General features: G+C 38.0%; 1 protein-coding gene across 2 annotated transcripts in view; it reads left to right on the top strand.

Moving 5' to 3' along the window:
• Positions 1 to 14650, top strand: part of ZBTB11 (zinc finger and BTB domain containing 11) — a 32433-nt gene extending 17783 nt beyond the window's left edge. For both annotated transcript variants that reach the window (XM_025989976.2, XM_072722162.1), the window contains exons 4-11: positions 2368 to 3209; positions 3453 to 3632; positions 6144 to 6389; positions 7699 to 7843; positions 8520 to 8637; positions 11464 to 11622; positions 11738 to 11913; positions 12482 to 14650. In XM_025989976.2, coding sequence (XP_025845761.2) covers positions 2368 to 3209; positions 3453 to 3632; positions 6144 to 6389; positions 7699 to 7843; positions 8520 to 8637; positions 11464 to 11622; positions 11738 to 11913; positions 12482 to 12999 — 2384 coding nt within the window. In that variant the 3' untranslated portion in view covers positions 13000 to 14650. The remainder of the gene's footprint in view (positions 1 to 2367; positions 3210 to 3452; positions 3633 to 6143; positions 6390 to 7698; positions 7844 to 8519; positions 8638 to 11463; positions 11623 to 11737; positions 11914 to 12481) is intronic.
• Positions 14651 to 18850: the final 4200 nt, after the last annotated feature.

The following is an 18850-nucleotide window of genomic DNA, read 5'->3' as shown; positions in this document are numbered from 1 at the left end:
TTTTTTTTTTAAGTGAGTAGATCAAATTAGGTTATCATAGTCTGCCATACTGCTGGATGTGGAAGTCCCTGTCATAATTTTTCTATATGTTGGTTGGTAACTCTCCATGAGTTTCCTGATACAATCTGAAATTGGCCCCTGTACCAAAGAAACAAGTCATTCCAGCTTGAAGGTGGCAGTTTTAACAAGCAAAGGGCACTTACATACAAGGCTTGTCTTGAGCAGTAGGAAGATGAGTGGATCTCCACATCTGCCCACCAAATCTTTAAAAGTTTAGAAAGAGGCCTTTACTGTGTCAAGTTACTAACATCAACTGTGTAGGTGTTCTCAGTATCACATCGCTGTCTCAAGGTTATGTCCTTAGAGCAGCCTCTGGAAGCAAGAAAGGCAAATGGAACCCACATTCCAAGAACAGGAAGGGGGTGGTAAGGAGCCTTTGAGTGCCTCAGTTCAGTTTCACAAGTCAGCTGGAGATCACATAGCTGTTTGATAACATTCCCTAACACTACAACCAACCATTGTTGTCAGGGTTTGTTTTTTCTTTTTTTGGTGTTTAATTTTGAACACCCATTATAAAATTTATCCTCTTAATGACTTTTCAATAGTAACTTTGTTCACATTGTTGTGTAGTGGATCTCTGGAACTTTTTTGTCTTGCAAAATTGTCCGTTTTGATTAAAATGTTTTTGCGAAGTATGAATATGTCACTTTTAGGGGACTACTTTTTAGCTTTATGTAAAAAGGCTAGGGGTAAAAACAAAATACCAAAATTTTCTGCCTCTTATCTCTTGGCAGAATTATGAATGATTTTTTAAAATTTTCTTTTGTGTTTTTGCATAGTACAGTAAATATGTGGGCTTTTGAAAAAATTGTTTTAGATATTTAAAGTGTTCCTTGGAGAACAGTGTTAATTCTTTCATGGGGCATTTTTTCTTACGACTTCAAACTCAGAAGTTAAAAAGGTACTAGGTAGAAGGCCAAAATACATTATTTTGTTTGAGTTTTTTGCATTTTGAAAGAGATACTTACCTCAAGCTTATTTAAATTGATCTTATAATTTGTAGCCGAATTAACATGGCTTCAGCCTATTTAATTACCAGCTTTCCTAGGATGACTGAATTAGCCGTGTTGATAATGTTGATATGTAGTGCCCTCAGTTTTCAACTGGACTGTTAATATACCTCACAGTTTAAGGCTTCCTTTCTTTTTCTCCATCATTTATCTGCTGATCTAAAAGGACTATGTTTTATGTGCCTTGAGTCCAAACTGAAAAATATAACAAATGTGAGTTTTTAAAAGGTTGCTTTGGCTCTGTGTTTTGGTAGAAGATCTTCAAGATAAATTATGACATAAGAAAAGCAAGGTACAGGGCAGCGTATATAATATGCTACCTACTGTAAGAAGGGGGAATAAGATTATTTGCTTAACTGCATAAAGAAGGTCTGGAAAGCTGTACAGCTTCTTAATCATACTGGTTGTGGAGATGGAGTTGGACTTAGCACCGTTACATCTTCTGATTTTTGGATAATGAATATTAATGGCTTTTGAAAGCGATGTATTGTGAACTTAGAAATAAACTGCTTTTATTTTCTCACATAAAATAAGCATGTCATACCTCATGGGATAGTAATTATCTCCTTCCTTAGACCAGGAATAGGTAAACTATAGCCCAAAGAGGCAATCCTCTCTTCCCTCACTTTTAAATAAAGTCCTGTTGGAACACAGCTATGCTCATTTGTGTACATACGATCTTTGGCCACTCTTTTCTTTACAGTGGCAGAGTTGAGTAGTTGAAATACACCTTACAGCCTGCAGTAATTATTATCTGATTCTTGACAGAAAAATTTTGCTAACACCCCTGTGCTAGATCTTGTCCTTAGATTTTCAGTAGTATAGCCCTTTGTTCACAATCATATTTTTATATGGACTTCTATTATTAAAATATACAGTTATACTTAACAGAAGTGAGGTTAGGGGACAGGTTGGTTGAACCCTGCCTACTCACCTGCCTCCCTCTCTTTTTTTACCCTCCATTCTCCAGCAGCTGTTTCTTGAGGGGAATTTGAGGAACCCCCGGGGTTCTAAGGAGTACAGTTTGAAAATGACTGCCTAACAACAACTCTTTGAGGTAGTAAGTCTGATATTATTTTCTATTTTAGGTATTGAGAGACTCGGCTCATAGAAGTGAGTTAGTCAAGGCTTATTAAGCAACCAGAACACAAAACAAATCCAGAGTGTTCAATTGCAGAATAAATGGTCATGTTTGTTTTTATATTTTATTTTAAATTGTCATAATCATGTAGTTGTTTTTCTAAGGTGTTTTAGTAGTTATTTAACTTTTTTGTACCCCTTTATTTGTTCCATGTAGGTTTTTGTAAGGCAAGCTTCCTTCCTTTATTGGAATTTGCCTATACTTCCGTGCTAAGTTTTGACTTCTGTAGCATGGCTGATGTAGCCATCTTGGCTCGTCATCTTTTCATGTCGGAAGTTTTAGAAATCTGTGAAAGTGTACATAAACTAATGGAAGAGAAGCAGTTAACAGTATATAAGAAGGGTGAAGTCCAAACGGTTGCATCTACCCAGGACTTACCAGAGCAGAATGGAGTTACTACACCTCCTGCGGCTAGCAGCGAGGGAACCACAACATTATCTACTGAACTTGGGGATTGTGAAATTGTACTACTGGTGAATGGAGAATTGCCAGAAGCTGAGCAGAATGGAGAGCCAGGACAACACCCTGAAGCCCAGGCTTCTTCAGAGACTCCAGCCACTGTGTCACCTGCAGGCTGTATAACTGGTGCCCATCCTCAAATGGAGTCTGTGGATTTAGCAACAAAAGACAGTGAGACAGAACTAGAAACTTTAGGTAGCAGGGAAGACAGCACAGTTTCTGATACTCACCCCAAACCTTCAGAAGAGAATGTAATCAGTAGCTCTCCAGAAAACAATGATATGGGAAATGGCACATCACCTGAAGATATCTGTGCTGAAGACATTCCAGAGCATATGCAGGACCTTGGCCAGTCTTTGAAAGACCAGGAAAATCTGGTTGCACTGGCAGCAAAGACAGACCTCGGCCCTGATGATGAAACCTACAGAAGCAGGCTTCGGCAGCGTTCTGTTAATGAAGGGGGTTACATCCGACTGCACAAAGGAATGGAGAAAAAGCTACAGAAACGGAAAGCCATTCCCAAATCAGCAGTTCAGCAGGTATGATGGAGAGGTGACCTTTGTGATTTTAGTTTAAGTCAAAAGCATTCTATTCATAAACTTAATATCTATTATGAAAATTATTTGAGGAGGAAAGGGCCGTAGGTGCAGGAAAGCAACCTAATGTTTTAAATACCAATATTAACAAAATAGTATCAATTTGAAATATTACAACATGATTCATGGCTTTAAAAATTAAAAGGAATATATTTACTTAGAATGTGCTTTCTGTCCCTTAATTAGGTAGCCCAGAAATTAGTTCAAAGAGGGAAGAAGATGAAACAACCAAAAAGAGATACTAAAGAGAATCCTGAAGAAGCAGCATCCCATAAGTGTGGGGAATGTGGAATGGTTTTTCAGAGACGATATGCTCTTATAATGCACACACTGAAACATGAAAGAGCTAGAGATTACAAATGTCCAGTAAGTAATTGGGAAGCTAATTGAAGATGGTCTAACTCCACGATGACTAGAATCCAGTTTACTGCTTCATTGTTATTCTAGTACTTATATATTCTCTCGGTGTTCTCTGTCTCGCTTATATTGCAATGTTAGAGTCATCTTCTGATTTGTATTAGTCATGTCTTTGACCCCCTCCACCCCAAAAATCCCACAAAAAACAGTGATGTATCGTTGCTTCTTCCTGATATTATTTTAGTAGGACAAGACTGAAATTGTCATTTAAAAAAATGTAAGCTCAGGGGCATCTGGCTGTCTCAGTCAGTAGAGCATGTGACTCATGGTCTTGGGGTCGTGAGTTCGAGCCCCACATTGAAGGTAGAGATTACTTAAAAGTAAATAAACTTGCAAAAATTGAAAAATAAAAGCTCATAGAAGGGTAAAGAGAATAGGAGGGGAAACCTTAGCAACTACTTTCTGGTCCCTGATAAATACAGGGAATAACTAATTTAGCAGATTTAAATGGGTTTATTCCTGGGCTTTCAGTGGGGAAAGCTAAGAATCTGTCCAAATTGTATAGTAGAACTACCAAATGCCTCAGGAATTAGTGTTGCCAGCCTCCTTTGAAAGTAGAAGTGAGTCTGGTTGTAAGACCGTTGTTAAGCAGTTAAATCACCACCACTCCCTCAGCCAAATATCCGTCTTCTACTTTCTGGGAGAGAAAAAAACCATGACTGCTCTGGGGAACACTGTGTACAATGAGGGTGAATGTACTATACCCAAAACAAGGAAAAAGTAAAACCTTATGTATTGAGTGTGGAGACCTTTCAAGTTCTCTTTACCTAGTCAAGTCCCAGAATATTAGCAGCCACACCCTCAACCCAAAAGGAAAGGCTCCTTACAGATGAGGAATGTGAAGCCCAGTAACAAAGGACCTTGAGAGAGTGCTGACTAAAGCCTGTGGTTGACAGCTCCCCACATACCCACCCCACTTATTACAGAAATTCCAGTCCGTTTTTTAACACTCAAATATGAGTCAGTATCAGGAATCATCAGATCCATGATAAATTTTTCAAGAAAAAGCAATTTTGAGGGATCTACAAATATAAAAATATCAGAAAAAATTGTAAATAGACTAAAGGTTTCAGAAAATAACGCAAAAGACAAGTTAGGAAATGAGAGTAAAGAAATCTGGAGAATTGGTGTACGATTTCTTATATGCAAATAACACCAAACAGAACATGGAGAGAAGGAAATCATTGGTGCATTAAGGAAAGAATTTCAGAATTTAAGTTTCCTTGTGACAAAAAGGCACATTAAATACCCAGAACCATGGATGAAGGTAGATGTATATCAAGATAAATTATGAAATCTTCAAGGGACAAAGAAAAAATCTTATAAATAATGATAGAGAGGGGGAAAAAAAGGTAGACTCATAGAAAAGGTAAAGGTCAGATTGGCTTCAGGCTTTTCAGCAGCAACAATGGAAACTAGAAGACAAAGGCACAGTGTCTTTAAAATTCTAAAGGGAAATTATTTCCACCTTAAAATCTGTAGCCAAACTACCAGTTATTTGTGATGGTAGATAAGAACATTTTTAGACATGCAAGATCTCAAAAGTTTTACCTCCCAAACTCCCTTTCTCAGGAAGCTTATTGGCAGAGGTGTTCCAATAAATGAGCAAGACCTGGGAAACCGGGAAACATGGGGGCCAATTCTCCAGAGTCCAAGCATAGGAAACAACCAGTCCAGGTTGGAACAGGACAGAATGCTTGCAGAGATCTCTTTCTTAAGGTGATGTCTTTCAATCTGCTCTCAGTAGACAATTGAGGGAAGGGTTTGGTGATGAATTAGCAGTAAATACAAAGAGAAATAAGTAAAACAGAGAAAGGGAGAATCATAGTGTACTATGTGGCCCAGCTGTAATAATAACTACATCATTGAAAAAATGTGGACACGGAAATTATTCAAAACGACGACATAGCTATATTGAGAAAGTAAGGTGATGAGATGGGTCTGTGTATGTGTAGGGAGTGAAGGGGTGAAGGGAGAGACTCCCCATCCATTATTCATTCATGTTAGAGTTACCAAAATAAGCATCATGAGAGACTGAAAAAAATATATATAAATAGTAGACCAAAAGAAGACTTTAAGGGGCCATCACAGTTCTATCTTTCTACGTTCTCTAACCCCTAGTTTTACTCCAACTAACAACTGCTACTCATATAATGATAACGTTCTTCTGTCTCTGTGTCCTGGTATTCCTTCTAGACAGACCTAGTTTCCTCATTTTGATGCCTTTATTGCTTCGATTACTCCCTCTATGGTTAGATTATAAACCTCTCCAGAGTAGGGGCTGGGTCTTAACATCTCTTATATTTGATACCTAGCATATTGTCTTTTATATAGTATACTATATGCTATTTTATTGATTTATATGCTTGTAACGAAATGGGAAACTGAAATAAGAGTCAAGTTTCACTTAACATTTGTTACAGAATTACACTTAGAATTTTATTTACTTTTTTTTTGTAGTTGTGTAAAAAACAGTTTCAGTACAGTGCCTCCTTGCGAGCACATCTTATTCGGCATACCAGAAAAGATGCACCCACTTCATCCTCTTCCAATTCTGCATCTAATGAGACATCAGGAACATCGTCTGAGAAGGGGAGAACCAAAAGAGAATTTATATGTTCCATATGTGGAAGGACGTTACCTAAATTATATTCTCTTCGAATACACATGTTAAAGCATACAGGTGTAAAGCCACATGCATGTCAGGTAAAGCCATGAAGTTTATTTTATTATATAAAGAAGATTTGAACTTAACTAGTTATGAGACTGGTTGATTCTGGAGTCACCCTCACTTCTGTAAAATATCACAGAATTGTAGGACTTTCTCAGTTTGTTGCTTGGATTAAGGGTGATTCCCAATTGTGTTCTTTATTTTGCTCCTTAATTTGTTGTGATTTGAAATGAATGTATTAGGATGGTCATGAATATATTGGGTGAGAATAACCAGTTCATTATTCCATTCATCCCTTTAACCTTCAGCAGGACCAGTCTGGACTGAAAAGGAACCCAAGGCTTAAACAAATCTCCATAGCAAAAATCCTTCTAAGCTGTGTGTTGTCTAGAGCTGAGGACTGAGACTATCTAAATGCCTAAATAAAACTTCTAGGTAAAGAATCTTGTGATTAACCAGCTCAGGGCTATTTGGAACTGAAAATTCTTTAGTAGCCCCTGTAGCCTTGCATATAAGCATGACCCCATTTTTTTCCCCAATGAGATTTTTAATGATTCTCTCCCCACACACACTTTTTTCTTTCTTTCTTTTTTTTTTTTTTTTTTTTTAGCTTTTTATTATAACAGAATAGAGTTGACCTTCATGTACCAGCATCAGTAACTAATCAACACATGGTCAACTGTGTTTTATGCATAACTGTCACTCACTGTCCTACTCCCTCATCCCCTCATGTCTTTTGAAGCCAAGTCCTAAGCATCATTTTATTCATGAATTTTAAAGATAGGTATTAACTGGGCATCTGGTCTTCTAGTGTAGCACTACTCAAAATGTGTGGTCCCTGGAAGATATGTACAGAAATTGAGAGTAGACATTGAGACACTGTCGGGGCAATTGACATTGTGATATTTTTATCATATTTAACAAAAAAATGGATTGAGGAAAGGAAAAATAAAACCCTAGTTCTTCATCACAGAGAGTTTGAGAAACACTGTTCTAGTTGATGTAGCAAGAAATTAGTATATTTTCTTGATAAAGCTCCTGTGTCTCTTTTAATATAGGTATACTGTTTACTAGTGTGACAAGGACAGTGTGAGGGTCTTTTGTACTGCTTTGAGCTCCAGTGATCACCTGGAAGTAAGAAAAGTAGCAATATTTGTTAGGTACTGAGTCAGAAGATGATCAACCAGCTAATACCCTTGACACTTGTTTCAACTTTCAGTTTGTCATTTTGTTTGTAATTCTTTTTCTTTAAAATGGCTTACACTTTCTCTGTCCTCATCCTTCAGCAGCAGCCCTGATTTCTCTTTTTCTATTTTACTGGTTTAAACACCTGTGCTGTCTTAGGTCTGTGGAAAGACTTTCATCTATAAGCATGGTCTAAAATTACACCAGAGTCTCCATCAGTCACAAAAGCAGTTCCAGTGTGAACTATGTGTTAAGTCATTTGTTACCAAACGGAGTCTTCAAGAACATATGAGTATTCACACAGGTAATGAGAAATTTGTATTGATATAGCTCCACATTAAATACTGTTCTATTGGTTATGCTATAATTACTTTAGAAAATATATTGATATACTGATGGCTGTATGCGTGCAGTTTTTTATTAATGAAAGTAAGGCTAAAAAGTGTTCTTAAATCTAGTTTTAAGTCTGTCTTATTGGTGTAAGAATATTCATTGTTTCCCTCTTGTAGGAAAAAATGTACTGAATATTAAATCGTGCATAATTTAGATCCAGGCACCTAATGAAATAGTCATGCTTTTAAAAAGTTAATTAATATGCAGATGTAACTGCCAGCATGGTATAGGGCTTATAATTTTATTAGAACTTTCAGTCCATACGTAATTAATTTCTAGTGCTTATAGCAGTTAGGTGGAATTTGTTACTCAAGGGTAGATACCGGTTCTAGAACTTGTATTCAACTCTGTACTATTAGAATCTGAGGATTATGCAAGCATGTCACGTTTCTTAGGGTAGTGGTAACTTTGCTAGTGCTGTAGCTGAGAGGAAATAAGAGATTCTGACCTGGTTTGTTCTGAGATGTGGCTGCCAAATGTGATAGCTTCTGTGTCCCCTTGGTAAAGTAAGTTCTGAAGTAGGACATAAAGTATTCTGTTGGAAAGCACCTGATTGTTGGATTTGTGATCTTTTTTATCTTTTATAGGTGAGTCCAAGTACCTCTGCTCAGTTTGTGGAAAGTCTTTTCACAGGGGCTCTGGACTCAGCAAGCACCTAAAGAAACACCAGCCAAAGCCTGAAGTTCGAGGCTATCATTGTACTCAGTAAGTATTTCATAAACAAACTGTTAAATTTTCTGTATTCCTAGTAGGTCTACTTGAAAGTCATTTTCAAAAGAAAATATTTGAGATAACTTTAGTCTCTAGCACTATTGTGTAATTGAAATTTGCTAAGGGAGTGGAACTTAAACACATATATACGTATATCTAATGTGATGGGTACATGAATTAACTAGATGGGAGGAATCTTTTCACAGTGGATACGTTTATCAAACCATTATGATGTACATTTTAAATATCTTACAGTTTTGTCAGTTATACCTTAAAGCTAAAAAAACACAAGGAAGGGATCCCTGGGTGGCGCAGCGGTTTGGCGCCTGCCTTTGGCCCAGGGCGTGATCCTGGAGACTCGGGATCGAATCCCACATCAGGCTCCCGGTGCATGGAGCCTGTTTCTCCCTCTGCCTATGTCTCTGCCTCTCTCTCTCTCTCTCTCTCACTGTGTGCCTATCATAAATAAATAAAAATTAAAAAAAAAATTTAAAAAACACAAGGAAATGTTTGAAGATAATATTGAATTGTTATTTATTCTTGATTTGGATCAGTCTTTTTTTCTTCTTTTTGCCTAGGTGTTGATATTTATGGTTTTTTAGTTTTATTTAGAAATCACCATACCACATCACTCACTTAAAATAATTTAAAGATATTTTTCAAATGTATTACCTGGAGATGGAGACTATAAGAAAGGTTTCCAATGCAAGCGAGAGATTTTTTGCTAGGCAGTTTGTCTAAGGTGCTGGGCTGTCTGCTAGTTTTTTCCCTTTTCAGACTTTTTCTTTTCTCCCTCTTTTTATTTTTCAAAGCCTCTTGAGACCTCTTTTTTTTTTTTTTTTTTTTAAGATTTATTTATTTATTCATGAGAGACCAAGAGAGAGAGAGAGAGGCAGGGACACATGCAGAGAGAGAAGTAGCTCCCTGCAGGGAGCCCAACGTGGGACTCAGTCCTGGGACTCCAGGATCAGGCCCCTGGGCTGAAGGCAGATGCTCAACCGCTGAGCCACCCAGGCATTCCGAGACCTCTTTTATAATTGAGATAAAGCTCAATATAAAATTCATCATTTTAAAGTGTCTAATCCACTGACTTTTCGTACATTTAATCCATTGTGCAATTAGACATCACCATTGTCTAATTCCAGAATGCCTTCAACACTGAGCCAAGCTCTTACAACTCTATTTTGGTTTTCTCTTCTGTTGGTGCAGAGTCAGCCAGAGATGAGAGCTCAGGGCCTTCTCAGGTCTTTTCTAACTATGTTTTGCCCTGGACAAGTGTGTGGATCTCAGTTCCTGGGAATCTGAGAGTTTTCCAAAGTCCCCATTGTATCACCATTGCATTCCCCAGGCTTTTTTCCCAAGCTCTTGGTTTATATATTGTTTGAACCAAACTGTTATTCCTTACCCAGTGCAGAGGCAAATACATTTGCCTTTAAATGTTTTCAACAGACTTCTCCTTTCCCCCCCAAGTCCTCAGCCCTGATAGCGTTGGGTGAACAAAATGGCAGGCTCTTTGAGGGGATCTTTCAGGGAGTCACCAGGTCGGTTAAAAGAGACAATCACAGTTCTTTGAGAAAAGTCCCTTGGGCACTAGGAACCCCTGGTGGGAATGCAGTCTTCATGGCTGCTTCTGAACTGAGGCTGGGAATGGGACCAAGGCAAGTTCAACTGCTACAAAAGTCTCTTACCAAGATTTAATTATTATTATTTTTATTTATTTATTTATTTTTTTATGTTTGCCTGGTTGCTGTATACTTCTAAGCAGTTTCAGAGTTCCGGTAAAATTGATTCTCCTAGTTTCGGCCAGTTTTGTGGAGCGATGGGCTTGTGGGGTTCCTGACTGCCATTTTTGCTGATGTCACTTTAATTGGTCTTATTATAAAACAAGTATATTTTATTACCAATAGATTTTTAGTTGCAAGTGAGAGAAAACCCAACCTAAACTGGCTTCAATGAAAGGTAAAGTCTAGGAGTCTGAATGATTTAATGTAAACTAGATTCACATTCATTAGCACTTGGTGTCTCCAAGGCTCTCTGGACAAGGCAGTAGCAATGGTTTCAGCTTCACATCCTCACTCCCGAATCATCAAGCTGCTTTTCTGGTAATTCCTAGCTAGGTTCTGAGATCCATATCCATTGGATCTGGTTAAGTCCTTTGATTATCCCTAATCAGTAATTATAGCCAAGGGAATGCTGTGCTCTGATTGACTTAGGCCTGAGGCAGTTGCTTCACCCTATGGTCTACAGTGAGGCCTACTCCAAACACATGGACAGAGAACGGGAGAGAGTAAAAAGGGGGATCAGAGGGGGCATAAGGGAGAAACAAAACAAATGTCTTATATAACAGCCTTTGAGAGCTCTGCATGGTTCATTCTAAAATGTTTGTAGTACTAGAAACAAAAAGAAGCAAAGGGAAAAAAGAGGGAGGCAAACCAAGAAACAGACTCTTAACTATAGAACTGAGGGTTGCAGGAGGAGAGGTGCTTGGGGGATGGATCAAATAGGTGATGGGCATTAAGGAGGGCACTTGTTAATGTTGAGCACTGGGTAGTATATGGAAGTGTTGAGTCACTATATTATACACCTAAAATTATGTTACTAACTGAAGTTTAAATAAAAACTTTAAAAAAATGTTTCCAGTACTTCAGAGCTAAAAGAAGTTAAAACCCTGAAGCCTTATTGCAAGATTGGAATAGTAGGCGAATTCTTGTGTTTTCAGTTGGGATCATTTTGTAGAGTTCTAGCAACCCAAGTCTTGGAAATCTGTTTTAAAAGAATAATAAAGTGGTCTAATTGAGTGCTTGAACTTTATTGTTGCAGATGTGAAAAAAGTTTCTTTGAAGCTAGAGATCTTCGTCAACACATGAACAAACATCTCGGTGTGAAGCCATTCCAGTGCCAATTTTGTGATAAGTGCTATAGCTGGAAGAAAGATTGGTATTCCCATGTGAAGTCTCATTCTGTCACTGAGCCTTACAGGTAGAAAAATTTGAGCAGGATCTGAACTTAATTGAGATGTATGTGTACTTGGATTAATTCTTTTGGATGCTGTTGCTTTGGAAAAAATAATTTAGGTTTTTCCTCCCTATTATAGGTGTAATATATGTGGCAAAGAATTTTATGAGAAAGCATTGTTCAGAAGGCATGTAAAGAAAGCTACCCATGGAAAAAAAGGAAGAGCAAAGCAGAACCTGGAACGGGTGTGTGAACAATGTGGAAGGAAATTCACTCAGCTGAGAGAGTATAGGAGACACATGAACAACCATGAAGGTAACTGTATCTAAATTATGTATATATTGAAATAGAATAAAAAGCCAACCCAGTAGTGGGTGTCCTTTTACCAGCCCTCTTGCCTGTTACCTCGCCTTCGTTTGATAAGAGTTAAACCTCATATCATGTAATATTTATTCAAGTGATCGAGGTGATACTGAACCTGGGTACCTAGTGGTTGCGTATGTAGATAGTTTCCTTTTTTTTAAGTGAGCTTAATATTCTAGGTCAACATTTTTATGCTGAACTGGACTATTCAGAGTACTATTCAGGGTATTTCCTTACCGTAAGATTATAAGATTGCAGGGAAGGCTATCGAGACTATGCCTGGAAACTCAAAATTGTCTCTCAGTAACTTCTCTTATTGGAAACACGTCTGGAGAGATTAGAGTGCACAATCTAGTTTATTCCACGGTACAGCATTAAGGTCCTGAATAAAAGATTGCTAGGTCCACATAGAAAGGGCTGTGGGTGGCTGTACTTAGAACCATTATATATCAGGGAACGTCACTGTATTTCGTACCTTACCACACGCATCTCTCTCTCTCCGCCCCCCTCCCTTTAATAGGAGTTAAGCCATTTGAATGCTTAACCTGTGGAGTAGCTTGGGCTGACGCCCGATCTCTAAAGCGCCACGTCAGAACACATACTGGCGAACGGCCCTACGTCTGCCCCGTATGTAGCGAAGCCTACATAGATGCTCGGACGCTCCGTAAACACATGACTAAGTTCCACAGAGATTATGTGCCTTGCAAAATTATGCTGGAAAAAGATACCCTTCAGTTTCATAACCAAGGAACTCAAGTGGAACATGCCGTTAGCATCTTAACAGCAGATATGCAGGAACAGGAAAGCAGTGGTCCTCAAGAACTCGAAACTGTGGTAGTGACCGGAGAAACCATGGAAGCGCTCGAAGCTGTCGCGGCTACAGAAGAGTGTCCATCAGTATCTACACTTTCTGACCAAAGTATTATGCAAGTGGTTAATTATGTGCTGGCACAACAGCAAGGACAGAAGCTGTCGGAAGTCGCAGAAGCTATTCAAACTGTTGAAGTGGAGGTGGCCCATATTTCAGAAGCAGAATGAAGGTAGTAATGGAGATAAGAGAAGTGACGTGTATACTGAACTCACAGAACACTTGTTTACAGGACTGTGTGACTCTGCCTAGATTTTGTATGTCAAGGTTCTGGGCTGTTTGGTGAGGTTTTAATATTTCTGAACGGTTTGTCTGGCTAATGGGTTCTGTTGGAAAGTCCATTTACTGTAAAGAAATTGAAAACAAGTGTACTTGGTGGCATTGGTTTATCATGGTGTACTTTTTATGAATTAATGTTTATAAAGGACTGTACTAAATTAAAATCTATATAGTTTCACTTGCATTTTGACATTATTACATACTTTGAGTTTAAAAGGCTGCACTAGTCAGATCTTCTTCTCTTTTATTCTCGAAATAGAGAGGTTTGTGATTTCATTTGCCCTGTTTATAGGTTGAAAAAAATTCTAATATAAAGCATTTTAGTAGGATGCATAGGTATATTACATTTTTAAAATGCTTCAAATCTGTGATTCTTGACTTACTATTTATTTTAACCCCTTATAAGTCAGGGATTTATTCTATTTTAAAGCACTTAATGAGTTACATGTTGTAATCAAGTTTGCACAGTATACTTAATCTGTATGGGGAACCCTTAAATAAATAGCTGATTTTTTAAATGCCATTAAAATGCATGAAATGCCTATTAAAGCCTTATATATACTATCTCTTCAAGGCAAGTAAATTGACCATGAGCAAAGGACACTTACTAAACACTGTTGATGGGAAATTTCTCCTTGATAACATGGGACAATGAATGAAAAAAAAAAATCTTTTGCTGAAGAATGAACAAGTTAAAACTAGATTTCATATGTTTGCAGCTTTTGTATCATGTTTAATTGTTCAATTTTGTTGAAAAACTGCAATTTAGAAATAGGATAGCAATATAGACCTCTACAGCGGTCCTGTGAATACCCTATAATTGTCAAGGAACTTCAAAATATTGAAAAGTCTTCAATTCAGCCCTCATTTTAGTATACGACTTAAAGAAGTTAATTGATTATGCTCCACCAAATTGTTGAAAGTAAATTATTTTTAAAAGTTACCTGAGAATTATATTTATTTGTTTGATTTTTTTTTTTTTAATTCCCACTCCTAGAAGCTATCCAGTTTTCTGATCTTCAAAATAACTGTGGGAAACTACCACTCAAACTATAATTGTTAAGATTAAACTTTTTAAATATTAGAAGCTAATATAAGGTATAAAATGAAGATATAAGCAAATCACATGTAAATCATTCCTAAAGCACAAGAAAAGAATGTGCCTTGATGTACATATATTATTAAGATACTTACTCCAGTTTACTTTAAAAAAATGGCTTAAAAAATAAAGAATAAATGTGATGCCATGCATGCATTATACCTGCATATGTAATATTTGCATTCGCAAATTTCCCATTGTTTCTGTAGCTGTGTGGCTGACTTTCTATTTTAAGTGAATCGACATACAGTCTATGACTTCATAATGGCTGCTTGTTCATCGTACCTTTCAGTTAGTGAAAATGTATTTCAACCCAGCTCAAATTTGGAATTGTCTTTTATGTTCCATCTTCACTGTTGTTACTAGATTTAGTTAATTGTATGAGACCATTAATGTATGTCAAAAATATGTAAATAAAAGATGTTGAATCTTGTTTAAAAGCATAAGCTTCAGAGTTGAGCTTGTCACTTTGTAAATCACTTGCTGTTTTATTTGATATGTTATTAAACCTAATCCATTATTAAAGGGAAGGGGAATTGAATACATTAAAAAGTAAACACTGGGTGGAAACACAATAATGTTAAAACTTCGTTCCCATAAGCAATTTTACCCCCAAATTGAAACCTGTGTGATTTACTGCCCGCTTTGTGTAGAGTTGGCTGCAGGGCGCCCGGCTGGCTTAGTCGGTAGAGAATGTATGTGACTCTTTGGTCTTGAGGTTGTGAGTTTGAGCCCCATGTTGGGCATGGAGATTACTTTTTTAAAAATGTGTAGAATTACATAAATTACATGCAGAAACGTGTTAGGGTGCGGAGAACTCAGTTCCCCATTGCCATGGGGGAAACTACTCAGTTTAATTTGCGGTTCCCTTTTAGAAACACGTGTTGCTTTGTTGCCAAGTGGCTTTTCCCTAATTGCGTGGCTACCACTGGCTAAATGTACTTGCTACTCCTGCTGCCAAACAGTTTGAGTCGTTAGTCACTGAAATGTATGAATTGTCGATAGCAATGGATGGCTTCTCTAACGTGGGTTTTAATCTTCTTATTAAAAGTGGCTGTCTACAGAATTTCACAAGGGCGCCTAAACTGCTGGACTTAGAGCCAATCCAAACCTCCAGTGTTTTGTTGTCGTTTACTGCACGGGTGTAGACTACCTGTGCCGCATGATGTTTCCCGCTCAGGATTCTTCTTGTCAAACCTGTCGTCTCTTGGAAGTTCCTTAACAGGAACTGTTCACTTTGAATTTTGTGTCCCGTGTGCCTTGAGGAACAATTCTGTGTCTATACTACAACCTCACCGTCCTACCGCTGATGGATATTTGGGTCATTTTCAGCTTGGGGTTCCCCTAAAGAATGTTGTAGCACCATTTTTACCCTCTTGGTACATATATGTATATGGGCAAGCATTCCTCCTGGGTACGTAACTCAGAGTAGAACTTGAGATACTTGGATTTGTGAACCAAAATACCTCCCAAAGAGATGATACCAACTTGCTCTCCCCAGTGGTGGTGGTCTGCGTGCTTCCCACTCACTCTAGGCATTCCGAGGCGAATGTGCTGAGTGTCCCATGTGGTTTTAACTTCTACTTCCTAGATAACTGATAAGCTTGCCACTCACTTATTTGATGGCCATTTAGATATATCCTCCTTGTGAGGCAGTGGAGTACCCTGAAAGTTTTTAATTAGATTGTTTTTTCCCTTTCTGAAAACAAGCTGTTTTGCAATTGCCATCTCCTATTTTAGAGTTTGTCTTTTTATTCTATTAATGGTATCTTCTGATGAATAGGTCTTTAATTTTAATGTCCAGTTTATAAATGTGTGCCTTTTTACAATCCTCCCTGCTCAAAGATTGAATTCCCCTATTTTATCTTTTAAAAGCCTAGGCAGCCTGGGTGGCTCAGCGGTTTAGCACCGCCTTCGGCCCAGGGCATGATCCTGGAGAACCCAGGATCGAGTCCCACGTCGGGTTCCCTGCGTGGAGCCTGCTTCTCCCTCTGCCTGTGTCTCTGCCTCTCTCTGTCTCTCATGAATAAATAAAATCTTAAAAAAAAAAAAATTAACAGATTTTACTACATAAAAAGTGGAAGCTTTCTGCATTGCAAAAAACCACCAAAGTCAAAGCCAATAGACAATTAGTCGGGAAAACTATATAACACATCAAAGATAAAAAGTATACAAAGAATTCTTAAAATTTGAGAAAGGACCAAAAAATCATAGTAAAATAGGAATGACCTGAACAGACTGTTCACAAAGATATCCAGATGGCCTTTAAATATAGAAGATACCCGACCTCATTCATAACTGGAGATGCAAATTAAAACGAATCTGAAATACCATTTTTTTACCTATCAGATTTGGCAAAAGTTAAAAAGTATGACATAACCTATTGGCAAGGCTGTGAAAAGGAGGCGCTCTCATACATTTCTGGTGGGAAAACAAATGGTACAACCCTTTTGGAGGAGAATTTGGCAAAAACCTAACAAAAGTACATATACACTTATATTTTGACTCAGCAATCCTATTTCTGGTATTTACCTGCAGGAAGCTACATCGCAGCAATATGAAAATACCATGCACAAGGCTATTCAATTATAGCACTGTAATGGCAAAATATTGGAAATGACCTAAATGCCCACACAGGGAAGAGTAATTGCATAAACTACAGTATATTCCACTATATAGCTGTTAAAAATGCTTTTGGAGTAAGAGGTCCATGAACTGGTATAGTTTCCTGGGTACACTGTAAAGTTGGGGAAAAAATACCAAAATATAAAAGAATGAACTGTAACATGCTACATATCACGTAAGGAAAAAAAGGGAAATAACCACTCATCTACTAATTCAAAGGAGATGTAGGAAGGATAAAACAGACACCAAAGACAGATTACCTACAAGGGGCAGGTGCGAACAGGATAGGAAGGCAGGAGAAAGAACGAGCTAGAGAGGACAAGTAGTGACACTTTTGTATAGTTCTAACTTTTGGAACTGTGCTAATATTTTACATACCAAAAAGAAACAAATTAACAAAGAGTGCACAGCATTATGAAAGAAACAAGTTAACTAGTTTCATTACAGATAAGCAGCAGAACCATACTAAAAGGAGGAGCAAAGAATTACCCCAGGTTACTTTGTAAAACAGTATTGATTACGCACTGGTAAGACTTAAAAAAAAAGAACTACACGCGACCACTGCACAGGTTGGCAGGCTGTTTTCGCTGGTAGATATATGGATTAGTAATTCTGAAAGTACTTTTATGTGTATTTTAGAGACTGAGCAAATAAAAGTCAGCATATTACAGATGGTCAAAGTCAGATTTCTTACTGTTGGATAAAAGTTTCAAATATACGAAGACGAGAGCGAACTCTGTGGTGTAGGTCTGGTATTGGAAGTTTTAACACTGACGGGTCCCAGATTACACGACTGAAGAGAGACAACTACACCATGTGGGATCACAAAGCGGATCTTGGCTTAGAGACACATTAATGGAGCAAATGGTGAAATGTGAAAAAATTCTGTACAACAGTACAAGGTAATTAATCCATTAAAGTATTATAATGATGTTAATTCCCTGATTTTGGCAATTGTCCTGTAGTTATTTACGATGTTAGTAACATTTGGAGAACATGGAAATACTAATATTTTCACAGCGTTCTGTAAGTCTGAAATCTTGTCAAAATGAAGTTGAAAATTCAAAAGAACTACCTTCACTTGACCAGAAAAGTTGACTTGGACAATCCTTCCACACGGAGTCACGCTAACCTTGATTACTAGAGCTAAGGAAACATTTGAAAACCCACAGACTTCACTTGTAATCATTCAAATTGGAATGAATCTTAATTCCAAAACGTAATTCAATTTTTTTATTTACTAAGACCTGACCACTGGCAGCAGCCTCATAAACATTTCAAACACATGACATGGAGCGAAGGGATGGTTAGACACTCTTTTTTTTAGTATTTTACTTATGAGAGAAAGAGAGAGGCAGAGGCACAGGCAGAAGGAGAAGCAGGCTCCATGCAGGAAGCCCGATGTGGGACTCGATCCTGGGACCCCAGGATCATGCCCTGGGCTGAAGGTGGCGCTAAACCGCTGAGCCACCCAGGGATCCCGATGGCAGCCCCTCTGTATATCTTCTAACACTTAGGGATTTTCCAAGATCTGCCCCGGCATGATTTTCTACAGCACAGGACAGACAACACTCGCAGCGGAGAAGAGGGAGGATTGGGATGACGTCTTTTCCAACCCCAGATAACCATACCATAATGCTATGTGCTAAGTTAGGCAGACTTCAATAAATACTCATTTTAGGGATCCCTGGGTGGCGCAGCGGTTTGGCGCCTGCCTTTGGCCCGGGGCGCGATCCTGGAGACCCGGGATCGAATCCCACGTCGGGCTCCCCGTGCATGGAGCCTGCTTCTCCCTCTGCCTGTGTCTCTGCTTCTCTCTCTCTCACTGTGTGCCTATCATAAATAAATAAAATTTAAAAAAAAATTAAAAATAAAATAAAATAAAATAAAATACTCATTTTAAATCTCCTATTACTTCGGCCAATGATCTGGGCAAGAGCAACAATCATTTGTCTCCTTTTTTGTTAAAAAACAAAAAACAAAACCCAGCGACAATGATGTAGAATAGAAAATAAGAA

The sequence above is a fragment of the Vulpes vulpes genome, chromosome 1 (genome assembly GCF_048418805.1).
Source record: "Vulpes vulpes isolate BD-2025 chromosome 1, VulVul3, whole genome shotgun sequence".
Classification (NCBI taxonomy): domain Eukaryota; kingdom Metazoa; phylum Chordata; class Mammalia; order Carnivora; family Canidae; genus Vulpes; species Vulpes vulpes.
This window is presented reverse-complemented; position numbering and strand designations above follow the sequence as displayed.